This window comes from Triplophysa rosa, linkage group LG11 (genome assembly GCF_024868665.1).
Source record: "Triplophysa rosa linkage group LG11, Trosa_1v2, whole genome shotgun sequence".
In the NCBI taxonomy this organism is placed as follows: domain Eukaryota; kingdom Metazoa; phylum Chordata; class Actinopteri; order Cypriniformes; family Nemacheilidae; genus Triplophysa; species Triplophysa rosa.
Window position 1 is genome coordinate 5845792 of NC_079900.1, and position 15881 is coordinate 5861672.

At 37.6% G+C, this 15881-nt stretch overlaps 1 protein-coding gene across 5 annotated transcripts; it reads right to left on the reverse strand.

Annotated features, from left to right (window-relative positions):
- Window positions 1-291: 291 nt before the first annotated feature.
- Window positions 292-7922, reverse strand: LOC130561809 (nuclear body protein SP140-like protein). Of its 5 annotated transcripts, none has more exons than XM_057346387.1 (7): window positions 7828-7922; window positions 5344-5510; window positions 3765-3924; window positions 3577-3684; window positions 2518-2619; window positions 969-1105; window positions 292-537 (listed from the first exon to the last, which is right to left on the reverse strand). In XM_057346387.1, exons 2-7 carry the CDS (start codon window positions 5479-5481, stop codon window positions 484-486), a joined length of 699 nt encoding a protein of 232 aa, XP_057202370.1. In that variant the 5' UTR covers window positions 5482-5510; window positions 7828-7922; the 3' UTR covers window positions 292-483. The 5 variants fall into 5 exon arrangements, with proteins under 5 accessions (XP_057202370.1, XP_057202368.1, XP_057202371.1 ...); XM_057346385.1 differs by having other exon boundaries at window positions 2518-2646; XM_057346388.1 differs by having other exon boundaries at window positions 2518-2646; window positions 5344-5459; window positions 7828-7910.
- Window positions 7923-15881: the final 7959 nt, after the last annotated feature.

A 15881-nucleotide genomic window follows, 5' to 3' on the forward strand; every position in this document is an offset into this window, starting at 1 on the left:
ACACTTTACCTGATAGCTGTTTTCCCACACAGCCAATTTAATACATGTATTCTTTTTCTTTCCTTTTATTGCACCTGTTTCTAAACCACACCCAGATACCAAATAAAATGCTCCCATTGGACTAGTTTTGAGTTGAACTTATGCAATCTCATAAAAACATTGCTTTCTCAAATGCCCTTTCTGTCAAACCAATTGTTGGAATATGTTTCTAAAAGACATCACCTTAGTCTTGCAAATGTACTGATAAGGAAAATGTACATTTATATAATTGACAGAGAAAAAAGTTGTGTGAATTGTTTTATTCCAAAACATGGATGTTGATAACTGCTGTAAGTTTAACTAAATTATATTTACCTTACCCTTAAATAAACACTTCATCAAAACTTCAAAATGTATACCGAAAACAATTGTTGTATACATATTTAGTGCATAATCTGAGTCCAATTTTGATGTATTAAAACAACAAATACATCAGATTCTGCATCATTTATGGAGAACAAGTTTTCCCTCATATGGAGACACCTTCAGAATGTCCCTCTGAAAAGAAAAAAAGACACTCACATGACATACCAATTCAGTAATTATATAAATATAATTTAATAATAAAAAGATATCAAGGTAATCAAATATTAAAAAAAAACATTAAAGACATAAATCTGAGCTCTATTCTGGACAACAACACTAGTCTTTGACTTTTGCAATGCTGCTTTTAAACAAAGACAAACTATACAAAAATATTACCAACAATTTTAAGTGAACATGGAGAGCCATGTCTTCCACTTAATTTACTAGATATATTTCACTGCATGCAGATGCACACATATGGGGAAAGGGGGAAAGTGGGTTTGAAAACCTGATCAAGGCGTCTACATTTTACAAAGGTAGAATTCCAGTTAAACTTTTCAAGGTAAAATTTTATTGTATTGAACACATGCTCATAAATGAACATTTACCAATCTCCTTCTCACCTCAATGAGAGTCTTAAGTGGTGTGCCTTGGCATAATATGCTCATTTTCCAATTCTTGCTGCTACCTTTTCCACCCATGTCCTCAAATTGAAAAGGTTTAATTAGGTGTCCTTCTATCTGAATAAAATTTTGCTCTCCTGAAAAAGAGGATAGAATACTATGTAAAATAAAGTTCCATAGATTATCATTAAAATTTACAATGACAATAAATGAAAATAAAAATATACAATTTAAATGAAACTAAATTTAATAGGACAGTAACTAAATGAAAAAGTATATTTTATCAACTTATAAGTGTCAAGTGCTGTACAAAGGTGAATTAAAATGAATCAAAATCTAACAAATAATACAATGTAACATAAAGGTCAGTCCACAAGCCTCAAACAGTACGAAGATAAATAAAACTTTAGAGAACTGTTAAATGCAGTTAATGACGGAGCCATTTCAATGTGGGCCGGCAAGCTGTCCCACAATTTAGGGCCTGCAAAGGCTCTGCCCCCCCCTTTGCTTTTTAACCATGATCTAGGAACCAGAAGAAGATTCTGATCTCCACAGCTCATCATACAGGACGGACTATAGAGTTGATGAAGCTCAGCCAAATAGAAAGGTGCTATCGGTTATTCAAAGATTTATAAACGGAGCAGATTTTTAAATACGATGTGCACAGAAAGCCAATGCAGATATTGTAAAAGGGGGGTGACATGGTCAAATTTGCACTGTCCTTTAAGGAATTCATCGGCGGCATTCTGAACTAACTGAAGACATGCAACAGATTTCTTGGAAATGCCATAAAGAGAACTGCAGTCATCCAAGCGTGATGTAAAGCATGCATGGCAACCTCCAGCGTTTTCACAGAAAAAATGTTTAATCTTAGCAAGCAAGTATAGCCGAATAAAGCTACAACAGCATTGAACTGTTTTTCAAATTTTAGTTTGCCATTGAGTGGCATGCCCAAACTTTTAATGCAGGGTGTAAAATCTGAAAGATGTATTTTGATGCATGTGACTGTTAATGATCACAATTTCGTCAGGCAACAATGGCCACTTCCGTTTTGTGTTAGTACTGTATGTCCCAGTGTGTGCATACTATTTTGCTACACACTAAAACTTTTACACTTTTCCATAACAAAAACAGCACATATTTTTAGTGTATAAAATAAGTAAGAGAATTGAGATGCTTCTTTAGTAATACTGAAGACATTGATTAGCTAGTTCATGTGTGTTTGATTAGGGTTGGCGCTAAACTCTGAAGGACTTTTCTCTATTCCCTTCTGTTACGAGTTATGTTTCGATTTATTGTTTACAGTGAATGCAATTTTTGTAATCCCCACAAGACAGGACTTGAACACTGCTTTGCTGTTGCTCTGCATGTCAGGAGCACAGTCCACACACCACAAGCTCCGACCTAAATGCAAATTTGGTCAGTGTTTTGGAGCCAACTTTATACTCAAATGAAAACACATTGATTTCACGGGGACTTAAGTTTCTATAGCAGAAGCAAACCTCATTTTTAGAAAGCATAAAACATTTAAATTAGTACAACATCTTACTTCTAAACAGCCGATCTCTGTCCAGTAAGCCTTCAATTTCCCCACATTTAACAGGTAGCCATCTCTTATGTTCAGGCATGTCCCAAAGATACAATGGTGTCTCTGGAGCAACAGAATATCTTAGTGTCTCTTAGGTAAAGACAGATACACAGAAAAAGTTACTATATTTTGCTCTTCGTGTTGTAAACAGTTAACATAATGTGTGTCTGACAGTTTAGAAGTTTACCTACACTCAATAAAAAAGAGACAAACCAAACCATGTAGAGTAACATTTTCTTAAACGACTACTACCATAGTGAAAACAAACACATCATTGAGATTTCTGGCTTTGTGTTTTTAACTCCTTTCATTTTCCACATTATATAATTTCATGATTATAACATTATTCATAATTTTATTTCTTATGTGGAGAGCACTATGTCTTGTTTTTGCCTTTAAAGATGACAATGGATAAAACCCTGATAGCACACATACATCTGGTTTACGTCTATTTGACGTCTGCATTTACATCTGCAAGACATCTACAATACATTGTTTGCTCATCTGCAATACGTCTCGGAGATGTCTGCTGTCAGACGTCATATAGACATCTAGAAGATGTCTGTAAGATGTTTATGATTTAGAATGGATGTAAAGCAGCTCTTTCTAAGATGTTTAGCAGATGTTTTTATGCAGCAGATCTCCAGATCTTTAGCAGACGTATTACAGACGTTCAGACGTCTCCGAGACGTATTGCAGATGAGCAAACTATGTATTGCAGATGTCTTGCAGATGTAAATGCAGACGTCAAATAGACGTAAACCAGATGGATTGTGCTATCTGGGAAGGTTCATTTCTTTTTTGCATTAAGTTAGAAGACACACAGCCAGTTTGTTATGGGCTGCCTGAAAAGCCGTGCACACCGCCATGCGAAATGAGGCCTTGCACACTCAGTGTGCACTACTGCCCACTTCGCACTGAAGTGCTGAAGTGAAGTGCTTTCTGGCAACAGGCAGGCACTGTTTAAAGTTTTTTTTAACAATGATTCAATGAGGACTGTTGAATATATATTTAGCCAACCTGTAAAACTGGTGCTGGGTTCTTCCATTGATTGTCTTCTTTCTGATCTCTCACTGGTCTCATTTTCCACTGCCACAACAGAACTCAAATCAGGTGACAATCCAGACTCTGAAATAAATCAGCAATGAAAAAACCCACCAACTGGCTAACTAACAGACTGACTGAAAGAGACAGAACAGTTTTCTCACCATTCTTCAAAGTTTGAATCAGCTCATAAATTTCACGATACCACCCCAAGATATGCTCCTGGTTCACACAATTCCAAAATTTTCTAACATGTTTTTCTCCCCGTTTTCCAATAAAGTCCATCACCCCATAGACACTTTCTTCACTGTCCTCAGGGTCAAACTTAATAAAAAAGTAGATAGTAAGGTTAGACATATTTACATGGACAGACCTTATTTAAAAGTCAAATTAAGTGTCATGTTCGCTAATGTTTAGTACATGGCCTCCTAACCCAAAAGGTGTTTTGTCACAAAGCAACAGGACAGTGAATCGAAACAGTCTGTCAAGGAAATGCTGAGTCGAAGGGGCAACTGTGAAACGTTAAAAGTAGTGTCAGGGCACAAACAGGATTGAGCCATCAGTGATTGGAAATGTGGACAAAGAGAGTTTTGCAATATGAAAATACATTTATTCATATGTTTTCTTTTTCTCATTAATGAAGTCACCAAATCCAGTCTTATATTATCATAATCACTGTCTTGTTGCCTAAAACATAGCACTATACTGAAACATGTCAGACACTCCTAGCAACCGTTAACTAGGCTTTGAAAAATATTTTACACAGTGTTACAATTAATCCCAATGTGTGAAAAATGTTTTCAAGACAATGAGTGTGGATATCTGTCAATTATAGCCAGATATATAAACAAATCCAGCTCTAGTTTATAGATAGTATAATACGGAGTTATTTTCTAGCAAGTGTAACACTTTTTTCACTTCTGCTGTAATTGTACGGAAACAACAATAGGTAGATAAATCCTCAGTAAATCCTGAATTTCTAACTATATCCAAGCTTTTAAGTCACGCTGCTGCCGCAGCACTTTGATGGGAGACATTGGAAGGGGATATTTAACTTATAAAACCACGAAATGAGGTAGGAATGGACTTATTTAGTAAAAAACAACTTACGAAAAAGATTATGTAGCATTTGTGGCTAAGTGTAATGGTGGGATGCAGTTATTATCTTAAATATTAGACGGTTTGTTTACAAATATCAATTTCATCATAATTCATTCGATTTGCATTCTATCTGTGGTAAAATATCAATAAATCCAACTAGAGATCTATATTCTGAAGAATAAGATCTTTCATTTGATATATAACTTGAACATGTTGAACATATTTGAGCGTTATGAAAAATGTTCATGATTATAAACATACATGATTTTAAAGGGCCTATGATATGGGGATATGATGAATTTCAGCCTAAATAAGTTATTTTATGTACAATAAATGCCAAAATGGTGCACTTCTCCAGAAACTAGAGACTCTAAGCTTTCAATTGATACCACATATGATACTTAGAGTTACAGAAATACAGGTACATGTAGCCTAAACATTAAGGGAATACTTATGACGTAATTTTGAGATTGTGAGTTTAACAGGTTAAAGTGTGTATGTGCTAGAAGGAAAGTGCTTGATTTTACACATTGTTACTCTTATGTTTAACCACACATTTTAAATGTACTCATTTTTCAGTATTTTCACATGCACATTTTGTTAAGATGTTGCCACAATGTAAAACTCTACAATCAAGCTTACTTCAAGAGCCTCTTCAATGATTTTATGGTCTTTGAGATGGCGGAGAAGCATCACTGGGTCACTGATCGTAGACATCTTTGTTTTGTTTTTGCAGAAGAAGCGAAATAGGTATTGATCTGTGAAAAATCCCAAATCCATATTTTTGACGTTAATCCTTGTGTGTCCGCCTAAGAAGGAATAGACTGACAGTAAGGTGTTTTGCACCAAATTCTATAATTCTTACTTCAGTCTATTTACATTGGGTTAGAATGATAATGTTATGCCAGAACCCTAATTTAGTCTTGCAAATCCAGATAAAACATTATTTCCTGACGATAAATTGTTTGATTTACAGTATCCAACCATTAATTTAACCGTTAATTTGCAATTTGCCTCTGTCCACTCACCAGGCCCGGATTAAGAATTCAGAGGCCCCTGGGCACAAGTAGTTTATGGACCCCCCTTACACACACACATGCGCTCAATAAAGTTTTAAATTAGCCTAGGGTACTGTGTGTCATGGTCCTGCCTTCTTGCTCAGGATTATCTAGTCTTGTGGCAGGATCGTGACAGATCCCTTATGTTTAGTGTGAGAAAGTCATGGTTTGTTTATCTTTCAACATACCATGTGCTTTCTCGTGTCTTGTCATTGGCCCCTCTCTTCTTAAATTTTAATATGTGATTGGAATAGAAAAAGGGTAAAAACGACAACATTTCAAACAACTTCTCCGGTGGCATAAGGTGTAAAATCTGTATAGCGTGGCACAGGAGACCCAGGTTAAAATCCAAGTCCCGCTCATTTACCTATATCACATTACACATAATAAAGGCATTTGTTTTTAATAAAATTGACTTAAGACTTACAATTATTTTTTATTCATAAAGTTTAGAGTAAGGTTAGGGGTGTAGGGCTTATATCTCAACAAGTTGCCTTCATTTTTATATTTTTTTATAAATATAATGATATACACAGTTATTATTGAATAATGTTTAATGCAGCAGTAATGTAAGACAGTTATTTCTTTATTTGAGATTGTGGCTAATAGGTCTAACGTTACAGGCAGAATGTGTAACGTTATGGGTTGATTTCTATGTGCTGTCGCTGTGCAGCATGCAGTTGTGTTTAATCATGTGACTGGTTTGCCCATGGTTTATTATAGGTTGATGTTTGGCTGGTTAAGCTGCCGCCACTCAGCTAAGTTAGTTTCCTACAACAGATTGTGCTTTGGCTATAGGCATACATATAACACGCGTTTATGTGTTTGTTTTTATCCTAGAATCACACTGGCATCCTTCTTTATTCTCGGCAGCAACTAATTTTGGCCTCCCTTATTTATTATTATTACACGGCTCATTTGAATGCTTGATTCTGATTGGCCAGTCGCTACATTCCAAGGGTTGTTCTTTTCAAATAACAACCCCTCAAAACTAATAACACCCTGCAACCCGGATGCTGCAAATAATTTTGAGAAGGGCAGTTTAAGATTACACAAAAAATAATTATAAATATGTCTTTTAATAACATATATGACATTATTTACAAATGATTAAACCAATTTGCCTGTTCGTGACGTTTGAACGTCGTTTCTTACTTTACAACCGAAACTAAACGGCTTTTCCTTGCGGAAGGTCTGCATTCGGTAAAAATGAGCTAATAAAATATTTCAAATTCACATTTTATGTCCAGTTCTTTTCTCATGTGGCAAGTAGCCGTGTAATAAGCGGGATAATGTACAAGCATCCGGTTGTTATCGCAGAAATGCGTTTGTATGAGCTCGTTGGACACTGGTGTGCACCGGTTTGCTGCTTTTGACACAGCACTGTTAAATAATTAAATAAACAATGGCGCAAATAAACGTCTCCTGTGCGTTTCGTGTTAAAGAACGTGTTTCTTAATGTGACTACTAAAAACCAACAGACTGATGAAAATGTGGGACATTTTCTCAATATGCGACGTGCGGGACGAGGGGTGAAAAATGCTGTGCGGTACAACACAAAGCGGGACGGGTGGTAACCCTAGTGACAAGGTGTGACTGCATAACACATTACGTAGGCTATTACGTAATTATGTAAACTGCAAAGATGCCGATGTTATGACTTGTCCTCTACTTGTGACTTTCACTCCGTTTTGTCAAAGCCACGTACTGTAGATTAAAGAATGCGCTAAATAAGGTGGACCGCAGCCGTTTTTACAATAAGAGGTCTAAATGGATCAGGAATTTGTTTGCAAATTACATAATCACAGTTTTCAACGTCGGCTAGTAAAAACTTACCTTCAAATGAGCACTGACAGTATGTCTACACCAAACCAGATATATCAAAAAACAAACACCATCTATGTGACATTTTCTCGTACGTATAAATAAACAAAATAGTCTACCTAACAAAATCTTCCTTTTGTTGGAGCATGGCTTGGTAAACCAAATATACTGTTAGTTACTTGTAAAGCTAGATGATACTTTAATGTGAAAAAAAATATTCAAATCATAAAACGCATTGATTTACCTGACAGCTTCTGGTCTCGTAACACCTTAGTTACCTAATACTTGTTCCTGGTTTGCCATCCTATATGCATAGCTCCCTTTTTGTTTCGTTTTGTGTAGATCAAGACACACCCAGTAAACAAAAACGCTCTTTCTGTAGGCATCACATGGAAAACTTTCTCTACATGTCTCTACATCTCCCCCAAGACTTAATTGATTACATCTGTAATGCAGATGTACTGAATAGTCGTAAAAATACCAGACAGAAGGCCTGTACTGTTAGCTCAGATGTTTTATGTTTTGCGTTTCAGTAACATGCAGAACAGAGCATTAGTAACCAGGCATATAGGACATTAACATTCATATGTGTATCAAACCATTAATAAAATATGTGTGGCATTGGATGGATAAATTTGAGGCTTCTGAATACTTTGTAAGGGCGGTTTCACTGATAGTTGTATAAGGTATTGTTGGGCATATTTTATGTTTCATTTAAAGTAAAGCATTTTCTGAATTCACAATAAATCATTTAAAGGAGCCATTCTTTTGCTTTTTTTAAGCTTTGATTATGTTTTTTGGGGTGTTTAACAATGGATGTTCATGTTTCTAGTTTTAAAAAATGCTTTATATTTCAAGTCTATTGTTATTGTCTATTGTCTAACAATACGACTGGATTTCTTCCGGTCTATATAAAGTCCCTCCTTCCGAAATGCTCTGATTGGTTAAGCTGACCAGGTCTGTCGTGACTGGTTCCCCGCTTAGAGCGTGTGTCTGAAGATATCCCACCCATACCATATCAGCCAGCTTCCGCTTCTCAGGCTTTTGTGATTGGTCGGTCCCCTCTCAGTGCACCTGCATTCATAAGCTTTGGCTTTTAGCAATAAACATTAACAATGGCGTCAACTTCACTTCATCAGTTAAACACATGCGGATCGATCGAAGTGTAACAGAGGTCTGCTAGTGCATGTGCAAACGTCAATCTTTGTTAGAGATCGCATTTTTTTCTACTATGGTGAGGTAAATGACACCGGACCGATTGGGTCAGACCGGTTATATTAATTAACACTAATAACAGAAGCGTTAGTTTTGCCTTTTTATATTGGATCTAAGTTGGATAATAAAACAAGCGGATTGACTAGGAGACATTTGCAAGCAGGACTTCAAAGGACGTTTCATAGAAGTGTTTTAGAGGTATGCGCACACACACACAATATCAGTGTGTTACACAGAACAGCTTTCACAGCCGATGTTAAAGTCATGGTAGCTGTTATTTGACCATTGGTTATCTAAGAATGTGTGTAGCTGAATTCTTATTACCAGCTGTAGGACTGTGATGAAAGTGAAAGTAATTATTTGCGCAGCTCAGTCAAATGTTTACAATCTTTGTTAACCAAACACTACTCCAGCGGCTCTTCCTCTTCTCTAAGGAAGGCCTCGGCCCTTTTTTGGTGTATTCCTTGGGCGGAGGTTTTTCAAAAACTCGGAATAGTGACATCATTTACATGGGACGTATAGTCCTGTATTCCGATTCCAGCCGTTCTCTGTAGTCCTTGAAAAGCGAATTCTGTTAAAGACAATATATCTCGCTTGGCATTGAACTTTGAGCTTTATCATTTTGCAGATATTTTTTATGCTCTAACAGCAACATTACACACTAACTAAAGTTTGAAAATTGGCATCACAGGGAATGGCCGCTTTAAGAACACTTTGTGCACATTAAGTATAGTGTATACAAATAAATATACAGTATATACATAAGCAGTTGCATTTACATCATGCCCAATGAATGCATTACAAACATAAGTTTCTATTGCATAATGCTCAGGTGGCATATCAACATATGAAATACAGAACTATAAAAACCCGCAGCTCCTGTCCCAAATAACAACAATGGGACAACAAGTGTGGTCGACTTCACGCGGCACTGCGCAGCACAGACTGATCAGCGTATGACAACAAAATACCACGAGAGTGATTAGAAAGCACCGCTTGCTCTTTCCGGCGTGATGACCTGAAGTCTGTCCCAAAATGCACTCCCATGTACCCTTGTGGACTCGTGCCTAGTGCCTTATAGGTCTGCACTTCCTGACGTCACCAAGTGTGGACTCGGAGGAGGTCCACAAAACTGGAGTGCGCCATTTGGGACAGGGCCAGAGATGAGAAATTTGGAGAACTGAAGAAGAGGAAGCAAGAAAACGGGCTGAGAAACCATCCAAACAAAGAAAGTCTAAACTAAATGCATCTGAAAGAAATACATCATCCTGAAGTAGCTAGTTTAACAAATACAATTAAAACCCTTCTTTGTTTTTTTACTTTAAACAAATGCCTTTTCTGTAATTGTCTGCCAAATCTTGTGTATTTTTCTATACCTACAGACATACTGTAAGGGGGATAGTTGTCACAAGTTGTTATAGGCCATCTCAGGCCTATAGTATAATGAGTGAAAAGTCCAAGCCGGGCAAGTTGTCATATTTTTTATTATTATTGAATACAATTTATGTTATAACAAACAAAAACATTTTAAAAGAATATTAATGTAACCTAACATGGTAATTATAGCCTATGATTCAGGAAAATGATTGTTTTATTTAAATAGTTTTCTGTTAGTTTTTTCTTATTTTAGTGTTTGTTTGCAAATGTAAATGTATTGCTTTATTATATTTTATGAAGCAAGAGTATTTCCATTAGCTGTAAGCAGGGGCGTCATGCACCCATTTTATTTTAGGGGGCACATGTGCACAACACACATGTCCTGTATATACAAATACATACATTTAAAGCAATATTATAGAGAATATCTCTTAAGCGTATTGAAAACATCGCACAAATCATTGCGAGAATTAATTTACAACACTACCTGATTGATATATGAATCTTCTTCCCAGTACAAAAATATCTATCATATGTACAAAAATTTTTGTATCTACTCTGTGCCCCACCTCTCTGAAACGTGCAGATTTTTTACAAAGCTCATGGCTCTGAAAAGCGAGGTGTGCTATGATTGGCCAGTTAACCAGTGCGTAGTGATTGGTCGAATACTGCAAGCGTGTGACAGAAATGTAACGCCTCTTACCATATTTGGAACATCAGATTCCAAAGCAATTGGAATCTGCAATTGACACATTTTGAGCAGCAACTCGTTTTTGTATGCCTACAAACATCTTTTTTATTTATTGCCAGGTATATTTTCACACACTGGGAGGTAACTGCATGGCCCTGGGGCCAAAATTTAGCAGTGCACATGAAACGCATTAAACAGGCTATAAGAACAAATGTAACTGCAACACAAACAAATGAAAAAGATTTACTTCGTGTAGCAGGTGTAACAGCAGATACTGGCAGTGCTGAAAAACAAACGTATAGAAATAAATATGCTGGTTGGATAAAAACACGTCCTCACCCACCACAATGTGTGTGTTTACTCTATTAACTTCAAGAAGAAACGTTTTCCCTCTTCTTATCGCATTTAAATGCTTGTTGTTGCAGCATTATTTCTATGGGGTTTTAAGTAATATATTTTCTTATTTTTGTTTCATGAAAATCAAACCAACAGCATCGTTCATTACTCATTAGTTTGTTATGTTTTTGTGATTGTACCAGTCTGTATTGAGAAAGTGGACTGTTCAAAACATCCTGCCGTGTCTTTTGAGTAGACCCCTTAACTTTCTTCATCCTGCAAAATGTACAGCACCATTGACCTCTGTTCACAACACACAAACACAATATTATATTACACATCTGTTTAGGCCGTGTCTAAATCTTTTATTCTCCCCCTCTCTCTCACCCGTATGGCGTTATTTTAATGACAAATGTCGCGAGGGCATTATTACAAGGCGAGAGCGCATACTTGTCATACGAGCGCGCGAATCTCTCCGCTCGCACGCCGATTTCCTTTGCTCATGCACAAAACTGGACGCGCGCTTTCAATTATACAATCTCTTATGAATTGTCTCTCCTCTCGCTCAGTGAGCGTGTGCGCACTCAAAATGCGTGCCGTGCGTCCACGAATCCTTTGCGACTCTCGCTCTCGAGAGGTCCTCCTGTGTGTTCCAGGCATTATAGGCTGTCAAAAGTAGTCAACCAATCAGGGATAGGCTTCCACGGCGGGCCAATGAAAACTATTTTACTATTTTTACTATTTTATAATCGGAAGAACATTTTTTCCACCACAAGGAACCTTTTGTGAAACACAAAGGTTCTTCAGATGTTAAAGGTTCTTTATGGAACAAAAAAGGTTCTTCTATGGCATCACCTTTATTTTTAAGAGTGTTGAAGTCAAGCATCAACAGTGTTTAATGTACTGCTTCCATCAATGGTTGTTCTTGTAATTTTATATTTACTCACTCTCACAACTTTTGGCTCCTCTATTCTTGACCAATGTTGTTCCTGTCTGCTCACTCACGTTACAATTTTGTGTTTTCATCTTTCTTTTTTCCATCGTTGTCTTTTCTTTCCTTCATCCTCACTCCAATCACAACTTGAACTGCTCTCTGGGTTCCATTCTGATTCAGATTTTGATTCATTTTGATTCACTGAATCTTCATCCATCTCCTGTAGTTCTCTGAAACACTTATGTACCATGATATTTTGCATTAACTTTTTACCATTTTAATGGAGGAAATAACTATTGTTAAGTGTAGGGAGTGTAGGGAGGCAGAGAGAATTTCTATACACTGTGGCTATTAAGGTAAAATGCAAAAATGTTGCAAAACTGATTATTATCAATATCATATGTGTAGTATTAACATAACATCAATTATGATTATGGTTTTTGTCAATACTAGTGTGAGATTTATTTGTGACATTTATTGTGAATTTTGGGGTTATGAGTTGAACTGGTGTGGCGCGCATGCACAAGGGCGGTGTGGCGGAGGTCACGTTGATGTCGCCACGAGGAGAGAGACCTCGACTAATAAAGTAATCAAAAGTTATATTACCGATCGTGACTGCCTGCATTTTCTTTGTTCGAACACTTCCGAGGATAGTGCCTTTCCTTTTATCCATCCCACCGCTGCCACCAATTAATGTAAGAGGGGAATGGATAAAAGGAAAAGTGGTTACTGCTGTATAGTTTTTTATATATTTATGTGTTTTATGTCATTTGTTTGTTTGTAATTTTTTTAATTGGGCTTTGAGTCTTTAATAAAAGTGATGATGATGATGATGATGATATAGCCTAATATACTGTATAACACACTAAAAAGAATCAACATGGCTCCATGCTCATGTACTGTATTTTTTTATTTATGACTATTCTAAATATTAATAAGCATCAGAGTCAAAGAAAGAAAATGTACACAGCATTCCGTCTAGATAAATAAACATAAGATGTGACATTGGATTCGTGTGCTGGTTGTGTTGTTCAGTATCTCCCTTACACAGATAGATTTACACAGAAACGAAACTAAAAGTTACTTCCTTTTCGTATGAGTTTTGAGTGACAGCAAGTAAAAGAAAATGATGCAATTATTTTCAAACCCTTCTTTGTTCATGAAAATTCACTTAAATTGTGTACTCACCTTATATTGTTCAAAGCCTTGCTGTCTTTTTATTCTTTTACACAGACAGATTGTACACACATTACCTAATCCTCAGTATCTTTTTCCTTTCAACAAACCCTAAGCTATAAGGACAAGACAGGTCTTGATTTTAAAGATTACTTGTAAATAAACACAACCAAGATAAAAAAAATCTGTTAAAAAAAATCTGAAATGGCTGCAAGCCGAGTACCACAATTGGATAGAGCACACTGTGTTAACCACACAACTCATGTCTCACTTTATAAAACATTGGCAGACTTTCAACTTGACAGTCAACATAAAAACAACTGGAAAAGACTGTTGCTCGTGCAGGCTGGAAATAAAAAAAATGTTTAGACTGATCCAGCTTTGAAAGCAAAGTAACAAAAGGTTAGTCAAACAAACATGTCCCTTTCATTTCAAGAGCTACACACTCAAATACATCATGACCTTCATGACTCAGATAAACACTGACAAAGAAATGAAACTAAAACTTTGTCTTTTGTATAATGAAATTTGTGAAAAAAAATTACTAAAAGAGATGTTTTGCTTTTGTGCCAAATATATTGAATATATGTCTTGCTTGTTTTTATCTGTGAGGAGATGCATCAGTAGCCTATTGCACATGCTTTGTCTGAATTTCAGACCTTTTTTCTCAGTATGGTTTCTATTCAATGTCTGTCTTTAGAATGAATCCTGCTTTATATTAACTTGTTTTATAATTACATTTTGCTGCTATCCTTCTAAAAACATGTAGTTCCACAATTTGTCATTTAAGTCCATATTATTATTCATCCTTTATGTTTGTCACCGGGTTTGAAATAAACATCTGGCATCTTTCACCAGGATAATGGATGTGATGAAAGTGGGATCGGACACACAACTCATGAGATGTCTCTCTGATAATACCAATTAAAGGTAAGTATGCTACTGTATGTATTTCTATAATCATGAAGCATTTGAAAGAAAGAATCTCCGGTATGCCAACTTGGCAGCGGAGGCTGAAGATCGGGGAGGGACAGCGAAAGTGTTCCCGGTGGATGTGGGCTGCAGGGGCTTTGTTTCCAATTCTACTACAAGGCTGCTTAAGAAAGTGGGGATCAGAGGACAGGCCCAACGGACGGTAGTCAAAGAACTTGCCACGGTTGCTGAGAGAAGCAGCCACTGGCTGTGGTTGAAACGGAAAGACAAAATATGGGCTGCCGAATGACCATGTAATAAAATGGTGTTGTGTGTTGGAATTTTATGCCATACGGAACCGGGGGCACTGAGCATGCATTAACGGTACCAGTGGGGCTAGAACAGCCTTAGCCAACGGGGTGGCGTGTATGGTTGCGACGAGGTTATGGTAATGTGTTGTAATGTTATGCCATACAGGATTGGGGGCACTGAGCATGCATTAACGGTGCCAGTGGGGCTATAACAGCTTTAGCCAATGGGTTGGCGCGTATGGTTGTGTTGATTTTGGTAATGTGTTGTAAGGTTATGTCATACGGGCCCGGGGGCACTGAGCATGCATTAACGGTGTGGGCAGTCGTGGCAGTTGTGGCCTAATGGTTAGAGAGTTGGACTCGTAACCAAAAGGTTGCCGGTTTGATTCTCAAGTAACGACTGAGGTGTCCTTGAGCAAGGCACCTTACCCCCACTTGCTCCCCTGGAGCTGCAGTGATAGCTGCCCACTGCTCCGGGTGAATGTGTGTTCACGACTTGCTGTGCATGAGTTCACTACTCACTGGACGGGTTAAATGCAGAGGTCACCATAGCTGACAAATAGGTCACTTTCAGAGGACAGGTCCAGTGGAGGACACAGCATGGGCTGCTAGATGACCATGTAACAATGCGACACACACCCAGGCCTGATCAACCTGCGGTGGGCCTCCCTTGGCTGAGGGTGTCTTGTTATAAAGGGCCGAAACACCCAATGAGGCTGAGGTGCACAACTGACATTGTGCCGCATTGATGGGAACCATTATCAGGAGCACCTCACCTAAAGGCATCTTTCACCCAGGATAATGGATGTGATGAAAGTATGATCGGACACACAACTCATGAGATGTCTCTCTGATAATAGCAAGGAAAGGTAAGTATGCTATGTATTTCTATAATCAATTATCCCCCAAACATCGAGGATGCCTACCCGACGAACCCAGTGAAACCTCAGACCTCCTTTCCTCTATTCATATTCTTGAATGCTCCCCCTGTAATGCATAAGGCGTGGGAAATGTCCTGTTGGGCAATTCAACTGTGCTGAAATAGTGTGAATATAACACCTAGTCCTATTAAGCAAATTTAGGAACTAAAATGCACATTTATGAAAGAACAAAATGTACCAGAAGGTTGCCGACTCGATTCTAAGGGCTGGCGGGTAACGTCTGAGGTGTCCTTGACCTAGGCACCTTACCCCCACTTGCTCCCCGAGTGCTGCAGTGGCGGATGCCTACAGAAAAGGGGACAAAGTCTTGTACAAGCAGGCTAGGAACACATTGACAAAGGAGATCAGAGTGGCTAAGAGAAACTACTCTAAAAAGTTGGAAAACCGGTTTTCAGCCAACGACCC

Coding starts and splice junctions, on each gene's coding strand:
- LOC130561809 (XM_057346385.1), bottom strand. CDS start 5,481: ATGGATTTGGGATTTTTCACAGATCAATACCTATTTCGCTTCTTCTGC. Junction 3,925..5,343: donor TCATTGAAGAGGCTCTTGAA/GTAAGCTTGATT, acceptor TTTTTTATTAAG/TTTGACCCTGAGGACAGTGA. Junction 2,647..3,576: donor ACCCAGCACCAGTTTTACAG/GTTGGCTAAATA, acceptor TCTTTACCTAAG/AGACACTAAGATATTCTGTT.